Consider the following 16,021-nt stretch of genomic DNA (forward strand, 5'->3'; position numbering starts at 1 on the left):
ACGAATTTTATTCATTCGTTTATTAATATTATTATTTTTTTTTTTTATTCATTATATACATATTTATTTATTTATTTATTTATTTATTATTAATATATAGATAAAGAATCAGAAGTATGAATCATCGTTAGTCAATATATTATCATTAATTATAATTCGACGATCAATGATCACGATTAATCATAATCGAGAATTATTTTTTTTTTAATTTTTTTTTTTTTTTTTTTTTTTTTGAATTTTTTTATTTATTTCTTACTTGATAAAATGTGCCAACAATTTTGAGACAATGTTTAATCGTATGATTTCATCGTAAAACATTTTCTATGATCGAGAAAGAAAAATATCATAAATATAATCGTTATTGTTATACTTCAATAATCAATAATTTTAATAAAAATTACAAAAGAAAATTATTTTCCGATAACGTTGATTATATTATTTCGTTATAGTATACTTTCTATGATCGAGACTGAAACAATGATCGAGTATTTTCTCCCATCGTTACATTTACGATAATTTACGATATTGTGATCTTAATAGATCACAATAAAGAATTGCCTTTTCAATTAGTTATATATATATATATATTAATATATATTAATATATATTTTTTGAATAGAATGTATCGATAATATTGTTAATAATAATTAATTGCGTGAACTATATTATAAAATACTTTCTTTTATGATCGAGATTATCGTTATAATGTTTTATTCTTAAGATCGATGATCGAGCATACCCATGTAAGAGGTATATTAATATTAAATCGTGGTCTCGTTGGGTCGAGTCATCTATTTATTGTCATTAACGAGCCATCGAATCAACGAAGTAGACGGATGAGAGCGCAATTGCCTATCTCAATATCGATTATTAATAGCAAATCAACGAAGTATATACTAACGATAGTTCTTCTTCTCTTTTTTATTATTATATCTTTTTTTATCATATTCTTTTTTCTATTCTTCTTTCCTTTTTTTTTCTTTTCTTTTCTTTTTTTTTGTCTTTTTTTTTTTATTCGCAGATGATAGTCGCAAAGATTTGAATGAGAGAAAAAATATTTTACGATATTCGTTGAATTTGTTTCAAAAAGAAAAAAAAAAACGAAACAAAAAATAAAATAATTTTTAACAAACAAAATTTTTTTTATTAATTTTAAAAGGTATTAATTTTAATTAAAACAATTTTAATGAATCTGATCCGAATATAAGTTCATTGATTAAAATTAACAATGTGATTTTGAAGGTTATATATTAAATTTACAAGAAACAAAAGTGAAAAAAAAAAAGAAAGAAAGAAATAGAGAAAAAGAGAAGGAACAAAAACGAAAAATAAAGAAAGAAAGGAAACACGAGAAGAAAGAAAAAGACAAAAGAAAACGATGATTCTCGTTGAAATAATAATAATCGTCAAGAAGAAAAATGAAAACAAAAAAAAAAAAAAAAGGAAAAAACCTCCCAAAAGAAACAAAATAACAATCGTTAGATGAGATAATTTATTCATTTAATTTTGTTTTCTTTTCCTTTTTTTTTTTCAATTTTTTTTTTTCTTTTTTTTTCATTCTTTTCATTTTTTTTCATTTTTTCCATTCGATCACTCATTCGACATTTCTATAGAAAAGAATTCCGTCCATTACGTTTCGTTGGTTGAATTAAACTGTATAATGTTAAGCAATTGTCGTACCAAATTGAATGCAGACGCGTCACGTGCTATCAACAATTGACCCGGCTATCAAAGTAAAGAGATGGGAATTCTCCATGTCACTCGCACGTTATGAGTATAACGCCATTTAATTCTCTATCGTTAAGCTAACTTATCTCTCTTTTCGTTGAACACTTACAAAGATAAATCATGTTACAGTTATATATATATATATATGTATATGCATATATGCATAAAATTTGCTACAAATATATATATATATATATATATATATATATATATATATATACATACATATATATATATATATAGGAAGAAAATATATATATATATATAGAAAGAGAAGGAGATAGAGATAGCTGTTCAACCATTTTGCGAATCATTTCCTTTTAACGATTCTATTTGTTTTACATGACGAAAAAATACGATAGGCAATGTTCTTTGGAACTTCTAAGGAAGTTTTAACTTTTGCTATATAACGATATATATTTATAGATATGTTTTTCTTTTCTTTTCTTTTTTTCTTTTTTTTTTTTTTTATTTTCTTTTTTTTCGTATGTACATGGTATAACAGATGTTTCCTGACGATTCTTTTAACGAGTTAATTACTTATTATTTTTCGCAAAATTTTTTGTATGTTATTAAAATTATTTCTCTTTCTTTACATTTATGTTTTTCTCTTCATATTAGATTTAAAAAGAAAAAAAAAGAAAACAAAAAGAAAAAGAAAACAAGATTTTTAACAAATCCAAGAAATTTCTTTACGATCTGCGAAAAAGAAATAATGATAGAAATATATTGATTTGAAAAGTTTTGAAGGGAGATATAGAGGTGGGGAAGAAAAAAGAGCAATGGAATTTTTCAAATCGTCTATGAATTTTATTGACCCACCCTATATAATTCTACAGGGTGTGACTCGTATAACGTATCGATTTCTAATCATTTTGCGAATTATGAACAATTTGCTTTTGGATTTAAAAAAGTAACGTATAATAAATTTCATTTCATTCAAATAAACTATTTTAATCATAAAATTACGAATAATATGTTTGATTGTATTATCGTTAATACATCATTAATTTATTGTACAGTACTTTATCTATATGGATATTTATTTAAAATATAGATATAATTATAAAAGTTTATTTATATGAACTTTATTAAAAGTATATATACGCGATAACATTATAATAATAATTATTAATAACTTTATAATAATTCAAAAAGTTAATTATATAAATATAAATTATATAAATATATAATTATATAAACTTTTACAATTATATTTATAAAGTATTATATTTATAATTATAGAGTTAATTTAATAAATTAAATGTTTCTATAAAATTGAATCCTTCATTTTTGATCATGATAAAATTGAAAACATATATTTTTAATTTTATCATTTTATTTGATATATTATATTGGATTTTTCCAAAGCTTTTATTTATTATATGAGTATTGGAAAGAAACGATCAGTATTTCTATATTTATTTTACAAAATACTTTTTATTGTATTAATAAAAGAATATCTATTAAATAAATAGAAGTATTATTTCAATCTTATACTAAGAGTCTTAATTGAACGTTTAAGTTAAGCTCATTGGGTATTTTCCATTAGATCCCTTAACGTATTTGAGTGAATGAAAAAAAAGCAGGGAGGGTTGATGTTGCTTTTAAAGGGACGGGTCGTTCTATAAAAAAGAATTGATCCATTTAACTATCTTCTCTTTCTCTCTCTCTCTCTCTCTCTCTCTCTCTCTCTCTCTCTCTCTTTCTCTCTCTTTCTTTCAATAAGTTAAAATTATATCTCAGATTTTCGTTTTGTCGTTCAATTTTCTGTTTATATTCGAATTCATTGAATTAACAAATTAATATCTCTTTATCGAAACAAATAAGAAATAAAATTAATACGAATTCATTAAAATATTTCATTATTATTTCCTTGGATTTAATTCTTTGAGAGAGAGAGAAAAGAAAGGAAAGTAGAGAAAAGAAAAAAAAAAAAACATTAACATGTACGAAAGTACATTCTGTACAAATCAATTATTTGAAGTATACGTTTTCGTTATAATCAATTATATGAATTTGAATGACGAAATTTGAATTTGAATGAACAATAGATAAGATTGATATATTTGATACTACTAAATATGAGATATTCTTATTTTAAATATACCTAATTACATTAGATTACGTTAGAACGATAATTGGTATTTGTCTGGCAAAAAAAAAAAAAAAAAAAGAAAAAAAAAAGGAGAAAAGAAAAGAAAAGAACTAAAAAAAATAGATAGAAGAAGAAGAAGGAAATGATAATGATCATAATCGATCAATAATAGAAAAGCTTATAATTATAAAAGAAATAAGAAGATAATAAATTAGATTATATGACGATAGTCGAAATTTATGACAGATTAACTGTGTAATACAGGTAATATCTTTGATAATCTTATCAAGATAAGTGTAATATTTTAATATGTCATAACAATTAACATTTCAATCGTTTTATTTTAATCGACTATTTATGTATTTAATCGATATATTACAAAAAAATTGATAGATCATTGAATAAAACCAGAAAATAGATAGACAGACAGAGTGAGAGATAGAGATAGAGAGAGAGAGAGAGAGAGAGAGAGACAGAGAGAGAGAGAGATAGAGAGAGAGAGAGATAGAGAGAGAGAGAGAGAGAGAGAGAGAGAGAGAGAGAGAGAGAGAGAGAGAGAGAGAGAGAGAGATAAATTTGTATTTTAATAGTGGATTTCGTTACGTAAAAATTACATAAATTTAATAGTGCTCTTTTTAAAAAACATGTTAAGAGATGAGGGTGTGTAGGAGGGGGTGGGGGAAAGTGGAAAAGATCAAAATGACGCTGACTAACGATGATATGCTTATTTTTATGTATGTATAGGTATTCTTATATGAAACCAACTTCTTTTTACGGTATAAATATGTACAATGATAAATAATTATGACACGATCACGCACGCACATACACACACACACACACACACACACACGCGCGCATTATATACAGATATTTTTCCATTTCATCGTTGCATAATAGATATAACAAGTTTATATAGTTCTTCGTTGGTATGAATTTATTGGATGAAATTAAAATGAAACAATGATTCAAATGCAATGTTTCAACTTTATTTTATGATATTGATTTTATAATTGATTTATCCCCATTACGAATGTTTAATTTATATTTACGAGGTGTATCCATGAATTAGACTAAAAATAAACATTAATAAAATTAATATATATATATATATGTATATATTTATTTATTTATTTATTTTATATATTTTATATATATATGTATTTTTTTTTTCTTCTTCTCTTTTTATTAGTCGCCAATCTTACGGAATTTATCAAAATTTTTTTATTAATATTTAATTGATCTTATCGTAAGTCAATTGAATTAATCATATACTTTATGATTAATATTATTTACGAATTTTTTATCAGGCAAGATTGTATTTATATTTTTGGAAACATTAAGCAAGGCAAAATATAATAATGAGATATAAAAAGATCGAGTTTATTTCAATTAATCATATTTATATGCATTCCTTTCATTCTTTCCTTTTTTCATATTTTCTTATACGTAGCAAAATCGTTTCTATTTTCTTTTTATTCATATTTCATAACTGACTTTTATAATGTAAATAATTTACACGTTGAAATATCTATCGATCGTATGTACGTTAAGGAATTTCAAGTGTTACGTAGAAATCTCTCTCTCTCTCTGTCTCTCTCTCTCTCACTCTTTCTTTTACCTTTCTTTTCTTTTTTTTTCTTTTTTTTTCCTTTTTTAATTTTTTTTTTGCAACAGTAAAAACGAATTTTTTTTTCGTATTTTTATATATATTTCCTTTCTCTCGTTATTTCATCAAAGTTCATTTGACTTTTACGATCATTCATTCACAGCCATCTGTTCGAACTATCGTATAAAGAAAATAAAAATCTAATAACAATTACACAACTTTCTCGTACTTACACACACACACACACACAAACATATATATATATATATATATATATATATATATGTATGGATGCATGTGTATGTATGTAGGTATATAATTATCTTAATAATTTTTGAGAAATTGAAGTTTAATCATACGTATACTAGTTTCATATTTTATACATATGTATATATGTATGAATGTATGTATGTATGTATATTCAACATAAATTTTTTCTAACTCATTGTATATACTAATTCAACGTTATAGTGATATTTTATTGCAAAAGTAAATATAACATAAATATCGTATGTATATATTCACAATGAAATATATACATACATATAGTTATATTCATGATGAAGAATTTTTATGTATGTGCATATATAAAACAGATATATTTTGTTGTATCAATTTAACGTGTAAGTGCAATCTATTCCATGTGATTTGTTTGTTATTAATTAAATGACAAATATACGTAACGTTTATGTATCTCTTGAGTTCGCGTAAATTTTTAAATGAAAGAAGATAAAAAAGTAAATTGGAAAATCTAATTGCGTTTTCTCTCTCTCTCTCTTTCTCTCTCTCTCTCTCTCTCTCTTTTATCTTTTTTTTTCTTTTTTTTTTTTTTTTTATTTCTTTTTCAACAGTAAAAACAAATTTCTTTTGTCCTTTTTTTTTTTTTGACAACGACAGTATTTGACAGCGAGCCCGATAAAGTTTTTTTTATACTCTTTAGAATAAATCAAGTCTGTCTTTTCCTTTCTGTTTTTTTTTCTTTTCTTTTTTTTTTTGTAACAGCAAAATACTCTCACAAACGAATGTCAAAATGATACTATTCGTTTTTGCAAATTAATTATTTGAAGAATGACGAAACTTGAGTTTTAATGAGCGATAGATAACGTTGATATGGTTGATACTTTTAGATATGAAATATACCGAATGTACCTTATAAATATAACGAATCACATTAGATTACGTATTATTTCAGATACATGTTCTGCGAGGAAGGATATTGAAGAATACGAATACAACGTTAGAAGAGAGAAAGGATATCTCGATATAAATCATTTGGATTATTAATTAAATCATACGATCTTTTCTTTATTGATATCTTTTTATATTTACAAATGAGACAATTGATGTTGAATAATCAATTAATATATTACAAAGGAATAACTTGTGCGTTGTGATGTGTATCGATGAATTGTCCGATTCATACTAGTACAAAGCGATAATCTCAAGAGAATTAATCGGATCTAATCGATCGTTAAATACTCGATCGTTAAAGAAAAAAAAAAAACATTTAAGTGTGGTCTTCGAGATAAGTGTTAATTGTAATTTCAATAATCCGATAAAAGAGTATTTATCAGTGTATGTTGATCGATGAGTGATATATTTTCAGAGGATTTTTTTTTCCCTTTTAAGGATTTCGCAATTCAATTTAAACGCAATTCAAATATAATATTTCATTGACAATAAAGAAGAATTTTTTTTATACCATATATCCGAGGTAAAGTACAATGGATTCGAGTAAAACAAAATCCAAGCCAAATCCAAGAGAAAAGGCAAATATTATTTCCGTGTTATTTTGGTGGTAAGTAATAATATTGTTAATATATATATTGTTCCGATTAAAAATATCTTTGTTTTCTTGTTTTTCCATATTTACTTATTACATCGAAATATTAAAAAAATAAAACAAGAAAATAATATCATCATTTATAATTTATTTAATTTGAAATATATCAACGAAGGACGTTTATATAGATCGCAAAAATTATTGTGATAATAACGACGATGAAACGACGATGAAACGACGATTTTTTCTTTTTTTTTTTTTCAACACTTTAATTCTTTCGACAAATATTATATTACGTGTGTCATTTCTTTCTCTCTCTTTCTCTCTCCCTCTTTCTCTGTCTCAGCTATAACGTTTCATCTTAACTGAAATAAAAATATTATTTTTATAAAACAAATTTGAAAGGAAATTCTTTTGAATGTACAGATACTTTTATTTCATTGAAATATGAGTATAATATTTATATATAAATATTATATATAATATTTATTTGAAAAATAATATTTATATAATAACAATTCAAACGTACACATATTTAACTATATATAGATAGATAAAAAATATTACCAACTATAAACAATAATAATATTATTTACTTATTCAATATTTAATATCTAATATCAGTTTTCTTATAAGATATTTATCGTGAAATATAATTGATCGAAAAAATGCTGTAGTCTCAAGAGCTTTACATATGGCGTATCTGTGTGTACGTGTATGTGTGTATATGTGTGTATATATTTATGTCAATATACGTACGTATGTATATATGTACGTTTTATCTTAACAAGTTAACTGTACTCCACGTTAAAGATAGTAAGATAATATACAAATGAAAATTAAATTATTTTAAAGAATATTTTATTGATTAGGTGGTCTTTGAGTTTATTTAAAACTGGTTACAAGAAAATATTAGAAGCCGAAGATTTATACGATCCTTTAAAAGAAGATCGTTCTACCGTCCTTGGAAATAGATTAGAAAAGTTAGTATATTTATACGTTCGATTTTTATTTCTTTTTTTAACTTTCGACTTATTCGATTGGATGTAATTTTTTCTCTGTTTTTTTTTTTTCTTTCTTTTTTTCTTTCTTTCTTTTTTTCTCTTTGTTTCTCATTTCAGACGATGGAACATCGAATTGGAAAATGCGAAGAAACAAAAACGCAGTCCGCTCTTTTTGAGAGCGATATTTCGTACTTTTTTAATGGAATACTTCCTTTTAGGATTATTGCAGATACTTAATGAATTTATAATAAGGTAATACGAGTAAGAACATAATGATCTCATGATAATGAGAATAGAAATGGGATACGAGAAATAAGAAACTTTTATGGTAATATGAGAATCTAAACATCGTGTATTTTTTTTTTTTTTTTGATCATAGATTAGGAACACCATTGTTATTAGGTGGTCTTTTAAGATATTTCAAAAAGGGTAGCGAGGAAACATATGAGACCGCACTTTTATATGCCAGTGGTATTTGTATAGCAACGGCGATTAACGTAATTACGATTAATCAAACAATATTTGGTGCATTTCACATTGGTGCAAAAGTCAGAATTGCTGCTTGCTCTGTAGTCTACAGAAAAGTATGTAAATTATTATATATATATATATATATATATAATGAATATATAATATATTTATATAATATATAATAAATATATAATATTAAATATTCTAATACATATATATATATATAAAATATTAATATTATTATTTTATTTTTCTTGTTTTAATTCTATACTTTAACAGGCATTACGACTTAGTCAAACGGCATTAGGAGATACTGCTCCAGGAAAAGTAGTCAATTTAGTGGCCAACGATGTTAATAGATTCGATCTTGTTTCCATCTTTATACATCACATGTGGTCAGCACCACTTACTGCTTTAATCATTGCCTATTTTCTTTATACCGAAGCTGGATATTCTGGTCTTTTTGGGATAGCAGCAGTTTTTGTGGTCGTACCAATTCAATGTAAGTTTATGTCGATCAATAAAACGATCGATATAACATTTTAATTCTATTATATGCATTACTTTTATAGGGAATTAATATCGAGTTAGATATTTTCTTCTTTCTTTTTTTTTTTTTGTTTTTTTTTTTTTTTGTTTTTTTTTTTTTTTACGTTACGAAGCAGGGATACCAATAAATGATCTATGAAAATTTATAAGATAGTATTATTATTATTATTGTTGTTGTTGTTGTTGTTGTTACATTATAAGTAACTTTTCTTGATTTTATTTCAATAAAACAAACGTCTAATTATATTTTATTATCTATAATCGATCTTATATAGTTCATTTTGGAAACAAAAGAGGAGAATGGATTTAATTGAAAAATTGTATAGATTTTGTAAATATATTATCTATTATCTATTTAGTTCATAAATATATCTATCTTATTTAAATAAAATTAATTTTATTATTAACAATAGTTATATTCTTAGATGTAATTTTTAATATTATTCTTTAATATTATTTACTTTTCAATTCATGTTATTTCGTTGTAATGAAAAAAGATATAGAGTGGTGATAAAATTATTCTTACGTAGATATATATATATATATATATATATATATATATATATATATATCAGGGTAATCCTTTTAAGGATATTTTTGTTATACTTTTTGTTTTAGCTTATACCGGTAAACTTTCTTCAAAGTTTAGACTGCAGACGGCCATAAAGACGGATGAAAGGGTACGGCTGATGGATGAGATTATTTCTGGCGTGCAAGTAATAAAAATGTACGCCTGGGAGAAGCCCTTTTGCGCGTTAGTCGAATTGGCTAGAAAATTGGAGTTACGAGTAGTCAGTAAAAGTTCATCCATTCGTGGTATCTATATGACATTTAATTTATTTACAACGAGAATGGCACTTTATTGTACCCTAATATCAATGATTATGCTTCGTAACGAATTGACCGCCGAAAAAGTGTTCGTTTTCTCTTCGTACTTTAATATACTTGCTCAAACAATGTCTGGAATGTTTGTACGCGGTTTTGCCGAAATTGCGGAATGTCTTGTGGTTGTACGACGATTACAACATTTCTTGATGTACGACGAGTTTCGTAGTAATAATATTACGATAAGTAATAAATTATCGAGAAGTCCAAACGGTAGCATTACATCTATATCGAGACAAACGTCTATCAGAGCGTCAAGGCAAGATTTACCTTATATGGACGATGAAGTTATTGATGAGAATTATTTTCAAGATAACGAGAAAAACATACAAAATGGATTGATAATAGTAGCTAACGATTTGTTGAAAAACACGGCCAGTCTAGTTAATGGTAAGTTAATTGTAAAAATGTATTGAAAGTGTTCTACATTAAAATTTATTTATTTATTTATTACTTGTTTATCATTTTATTTTTATATTATGTTTCTATTATAACTCGTGAATGGTTTTTTTTTCTTTTTTTTTTAATTATTATACTTTTGTTAATTAACATTGTAATACATTGTGCTTAATAAAATTTTTTTTAGATAGAAGTGATTCAGCTTTATCCGAAGATTCGTATGCGATTAAGATGACAAACGTAATAGCAAATTGGGAAGGCGGTCAATCTGAAACAATATTAGAAGGTATAAATCTATTGTTAGAGAAAGGCAAATTATATGCAGTTATTGGAATGGTAGGAGCTGGTAAAAGTTCATTCCTTTCGGCGATACTCGGTGAGATGAATATCATAGATGGTTGTGTGAAATGTAACGGTAATGTGAGTTACGCTAGTCAAGAAGCATGGGTGTTTGGTGCTACCGTTAGACAAAATATTCTATTTGGGCAACCGTACGAACGTCAACGTTATCAGCGTATAGTCAAAGCTTGCGCTCTTCTTAGAGATTTCAAGCAATTCCCACAGGGCGATTTAACGATCGTTGGTGACAGAGGGAGTTCTTTATCTGGTGGTCAAAAAGCTAGAATCAACTTAGCAAGGGCATTATACAAACAAGCGGATATTTATCTTTTAGATGATCCTTTGAGCGCGGTAAATATGAATTATATATAATGCACGATGAGATTATAAAGTAACAATACTAAAAAAATATATATATATATGTATATATGTATATATGTATATTATAGGTAATATAATATTTAAATGTGTTTTCGGTATATGGTGAGTTGCGTGTGCGTTTAAATATGTATTATATAAAATTTTCCGATCGAATTTATATTGCTTATAATATAAGATAATATTTATAACTATTATAATAATACGACTATTATATCGTATTATTATATCTAAAATTGACTTATTATAATATTATAATAGTTATAAATATTAATTATATATATAATTTATATTATAAGTAATATACTATATATATATATATATATAATACAACCTCTCTCTCTCTCTTTCTCTCTCTCTCTCTCTCTCTCTCTCTCTCTCTCTCTTTCTCATATTATAAATAATAAGTATAATATATATTTATATATTATATTATACAGGTTGATCAAAAGTTTCTAGTTAAGTCAAAAGTTTTTATTGTAAATAATTTTTAAAATCAATTACTTTTTTCTAAACTTTTTAAGCTAATATTTCTTTTTTTTTTTGTTTTTTTTTTTTTTTTCAAATTATAATACTGCAAGATTAAAAAGTCTCAAAAAGAAGTAATTGATTTTTCAAATCAAATAACTTTAAATCTTTTATCTTTTATTATAAGTAAGACAATATGGATATATTATGGATAATATATATTTCCTATTAGCTATAATATATCAATATCTATATTGCATTAAAATTTATGTTGTATAAAAATAATGGGGGAAAAAAAAAAGAAAAAGAAAAAAAAAGGAAAAAAAAAAAGAAAAGAAAAATAACAAACAATATTAAAATTTCAATTTAATCAAAATATTAGGTCGATGCGCACGTCAGTAAGCATCTTTTCGAGGAATGTATTCAACGATATTTGGCGCATAAGACACGAATTTTGGCAACGCATCAATTGCAATATATAAAAGAAGTCGACGCTATAATACTTTTGGAAAAGGGAAAATTTAAATTGTATCAAAATTATCAAGACCTTTTGATCGATTATCCAGAATATAGAAGTTTATTGGCAACAGACAATGATACGAGCGAGGATTCTTCTTTCGAAAGGAATTCAATACGAAGACAATTTTCTTCATTGAGTAATAGGGTAAGATTATTTGCCAACTATTCCGTATACGTATATATAAATCTTTAACATTATGTCGTCATTAATTACGTCTATTTCAATGTACAATAGAGTCGTACGCCAGAAGCTAGTAGTGGTGGTACAGATGACGAAGAGGAAAATGAAGATGTTGAAAAATTTAATGACGGTTTAGAAGGAACATCACGTGGTGTAGTAAAAGGACCAATTTTTATTCGATATTTTCAAGTCGGCGCCAATCTTTGTCTTGCCTTATTAGTCCTCTTTTTAATAATTCTCACGCAATTCATTGCCAGTCTTAATGATTATTTTATTCCAATCTTGTAAGTATATATTTCATTGTCTATGTGTGTGTGTGTGTGTGTGTGGGTGTGTGTGTGTGTGCATGTGCTCATAATTTATTTATCGTTAATTAAAATAAATATTCACATTAAATATTTAACTTTAGAGTTAACGCCGAAGAGACATTACATTATCAGCAAACACAAGCGAATATTACTATGGAAGATGAAATACCAACGCATATAAGCAATACTTATGTATACATTTATACTGCAATCGTAATTGGAATATTCATCATTGGTATCACGAGATCATTAATTTTTTATAAAATGTGCATGCTATGCAGTCAACGTTTACACGACATGACTTTTAGCGCATTGATCAGAACTAATATGAGATTTTTTGATACCAATCCAAGTGGAAGAATTTTAAATAGATTTTCGAAAGATATTGGTGCAATCGATGAATTATTGCCTAAGGCATTATTAGATGCTGGCCAATTATGTATGCTAATGTTCGGATCATTGACCGTATCTTGTATAGTCAATCCAATGTTTTTAATTCCTGTAATATTTTTGGGAACGACATTTTATTGGATTCGTAAAGTTTATTTAAAAACAAGTAAAAATATTAAACGTTTAGAAGGCATCAGTAAGTGATATTATATATTTATTTATTTGATAAAAAAAAAAAAAAAGAATATCTTACAATAATTTATAACAATTGAAATATTTTCTTTTGTCTTTCTTCTTTTTCCTTTTTTTTTTCTTTTTGTTTTATTTTGTTGTTTTTTTTTTTTTTTTTTTTTTTTTTTATTACAGCACGATCACCAGTGTTTACCCATTTAAATGCTACGTTAAATGGTCTACCTACTATTAGAGCATATGGCGCTCAAGATATATTAAAAATGGAGTTCGATAAATTTCAAGATGCGCATACGTCTACGGTTTACATGTATATTGTAACTAGTACAGCATTTGGATTTTCTTTGGATGTATTTTGTTTCATATTTACATCACTTGTAACCTTCAGCTTTCTTTTATTAAGTACAAGTACGAATTATTTTCTTTCTCTTTATATAATAATTCTTTTTTCTTTTATATATATATATATGAAGAAAGAAAAAAAAGAAAAGATTTAACATTTTATATAGATATTTTCTTTTTTCTTTGTCTTGTTCTTGTCTTTTCTTTTTTTTCTTCATCTTTTTTTTATCCTTTTTTTTTTTTATCTTTTGATTATATGCCAAAAAACAAGGAATAATTGAACATTCTTTCTCTCTTTCTTTCTCTCTCTCTATCTCTTTCTCTTTCTCTCTCTCTCTCTCTTTTTCTCTCTCTCTCTCTCTCTCTCTCTCTCTCTCTCTCTCTCTCTCTCTCTCTCTCTCTCTCTCTCTCTCTCTCTCTCTGTCGCATTCAGCATTTTCTGGTGGTGAGGTTGGCTTGGCTATTACCCAAGTGATGGCCATGACTGGTATGATACAATGGGGAATGCGACAAAGTGCCGAGGTCGCTAATCAAATGATGTCAGTTGAACGTGTCCTTGAATATACGCAATTACCACCGGAAGATAATTTACGTAACAAAGGAAAATTTTTCAAAAAGTCGGATAAACAAAATTTAGAATCCTTACCACAAAATGCACCAAAGAATTGGCCTAGCGAGGGTTGTATCAGATTTAGGGATATATATATGAGATACACCGATGAGGATCTGCCGGTTTTGAAAAATTTAAATTTATTGATTTTACCACGTGAAAAGGTATAACAATGATATATTTATTAAGTATTTCTATTTTTATATAAGATATTGTAAATTAATTATTTACAATTCATTTATATTAATAATTTTATGATTGTTACGTATTTATAGGTCGGTATTGTGGGAAGAACTGGGGCTGGAAAATCATCATTGATATCGGCATTATTCAGATTGGCGAAGATCGAAGGGATAATAGAAATTGATAATGTCGATACCGGATCAATTTGTTTGGAAGATTTGCGACGTAATATATCTATTATCCCTCAAGATCCAGTTTTATTCTCAGGAACATTAAGACGGAATCTTGATCCATTTAATGAGTATTCGGATCAAATAGTTTGGGAAGCTTTGGAAGAAGTTAATATTTTTATCTTTTTTTTTTTTTTTTTTTTAAGAGATTTCTAACTTTTCCTCTCTCTCTCTCTCTCTCTCTCTCTCTCTCTCTCTCTCTCTCTCTCTTATATATATACATATATTATGAAATAAATATGAAAATAAATGTTTATAGGTCGAATTAAAAGATGCCGTTGCCACTGCTGGAAATGGTTTAGAATCTCGTGTACTTGATAGAGGTAGTAATTTCAGTGTTGGTCAAAGACAACTTATATGCTTGGCAAGAGCAATTTTACGAAACAATCGTATATTAATGCTCGATGAGGCAACGGCTAATGTAGATCCCCAAACGGATGCTTTGATACAGCGTACGATAAGAAAGAAATTTGCTTCTTGTACAGTATTGACGGTTGCTCATCGATTAAACACTATAATGGACAGTGATAAAGTATTGGTTATGGATAAGGGTAGAATGGCGGTAAGTATTATAATTAATTATATTTTTATTCGATATCACAAATTATTTACAATTTAAATTTATTTTATTTTTATTCTAATTTTATATTCTTATTAAAACATTTTTATTATTGTTTCCTTTTATTTTTATTTGTAATTGTTTATTTCTTTGTTTCTTCTTTTTTTTTCTTTTTTTTTTCTTTTTCTTTTTTTTTTTTCCATAGGAATACGATCATCCTCATATACTATTGCAGAATAATTATAGTCAATTTACTTCGTTGGTGAAAGAAACTGGTAGAGCTATGTCAGATCAGCTGATTAAAATGGCCAAACAATCGTATATAAACAAATATGGAGAACAAAAATCATGATATTTTTTCTATATATTTTTCTAACGTTACTAACTATCTATAATTTAGGTCGAATGATTAATATCAGACTTTTAAAGCCTGATTGTTCCTTAGCTCATAGAAATTCTATACCAAGAAACTATATAATGTGTATATATATATATATATCTATATAATGTGTATATATATATATAATATATATATATATAATATATATATATATATATATATATATATATATATATATAAAATAAGCATATACAGATATCTCTATCTTAATAAGTATTATGCCAAAAGATTTCTTTAATATCAAGAAATTATGTTTTATATTATATCCCTGAATAACTTTCTATTGCATATATATATATATATATACGTATATATGTATATAATATATACGTACATAAATAGTTCTTTTTTTTTGTTTGTTTTCAAATCTAATAGATTTATCAAATTTAATACTTTAAT

The 16,021-nt window shown here is 25.7% G+C and overlaps 1 protein-coding gene across 2 annotated transcripts in view; it reads left to right on the forward strand.

Annotated features, from left to right (window-relative positions):
• Window positions 1–15,700, forward strand: part of LOC118439885 (ATP-binding cassette sub-family C member 4) — a 17,042-nt gene extending 1,342 nt beyond the window's left edge. The window contains exons 2-17 of one of the 2 annotated variants that reach the window (XM_085661182.1): window positions 6,628–6,973; window positions 7,065–7,233; window positions 8,091–8,201; window positions 8,340–8,474; window positions 8,602–8,806; window positions 8,973–9,195; window positions 9,861–10,517; window positions 10,714–11,216; window positions 12,094–12,375; window positions 12,466–12,695; window positions 12,821–13,305; window positions 13,476–13,706; window positions 14,074–14,414; window positions 14,526–14,771; window positions 14,923–15,225; window positions 15,428–15,700. In XM_085661182.1, the coding sequence (XP_085517308.1) occupies window positions 7,160–7,233; window positions 8,091–8,201; window positions 8,340–8,474; window positions 8,602–8,806; window positions 8,973–9,195; window positions 9,861–10,517; window positions 10,714–11,216; window positions 12,094–12,375; window positions 12,466–12,695; window positions 12,821–13,305; window positions 13,476–13,706; window positions 14,074–14,414; window positions 14,526–14,771; window positions 14,923–15,225; window positions 15,428–15,574 (4,173 nt within the window). In that variant the 5' untranslated portion in view covers window positions 6,628–6,973; window positions 7,065–7,159 and the 3' untranslated portion in view covers window positions 15,575–15,700. Of the gene's footprint in view, window positions 1–6,627; window positions 7,234–8,090; window positions 8,202–8,339; window positions 8,475–8,601; window positions 8,807–8,972; window positions 9,196–9,860; window positions 10,518–10,713; window positions 11,217–12,093; window positions 12,376–12,465; window positions 12,696–12,820; window positions 13,306–13,475; window positions 13,707–14,073; window positions 14,415–14,525; window positions 14,772–14,922; window positions 15,226–15,427 lie in introns of both variants that reach the window. The other variant, XM_035862126.2, reaches the window with a different exon arrangement.
• The last annotated feature ends 321 nt before the right edge of the window (window positions 15,701–16,021 follow it).

Source organism: Vespa mandarinia, chromosome 14 (assembly GCF_050613455.1).
Source record: "Vespa mandarinia isolate Hongniang chromosome 14, ASM5061345v1, whole genome shotgun sequence".
In the NCBI taxonomy this organism is placed as follows: domain Eukaryota; kingdom Metazoa; phylum Arthropoda; class Insecta; order Hymenoptera; family Vespidae; genus Vespa; species Vespa mandarinia.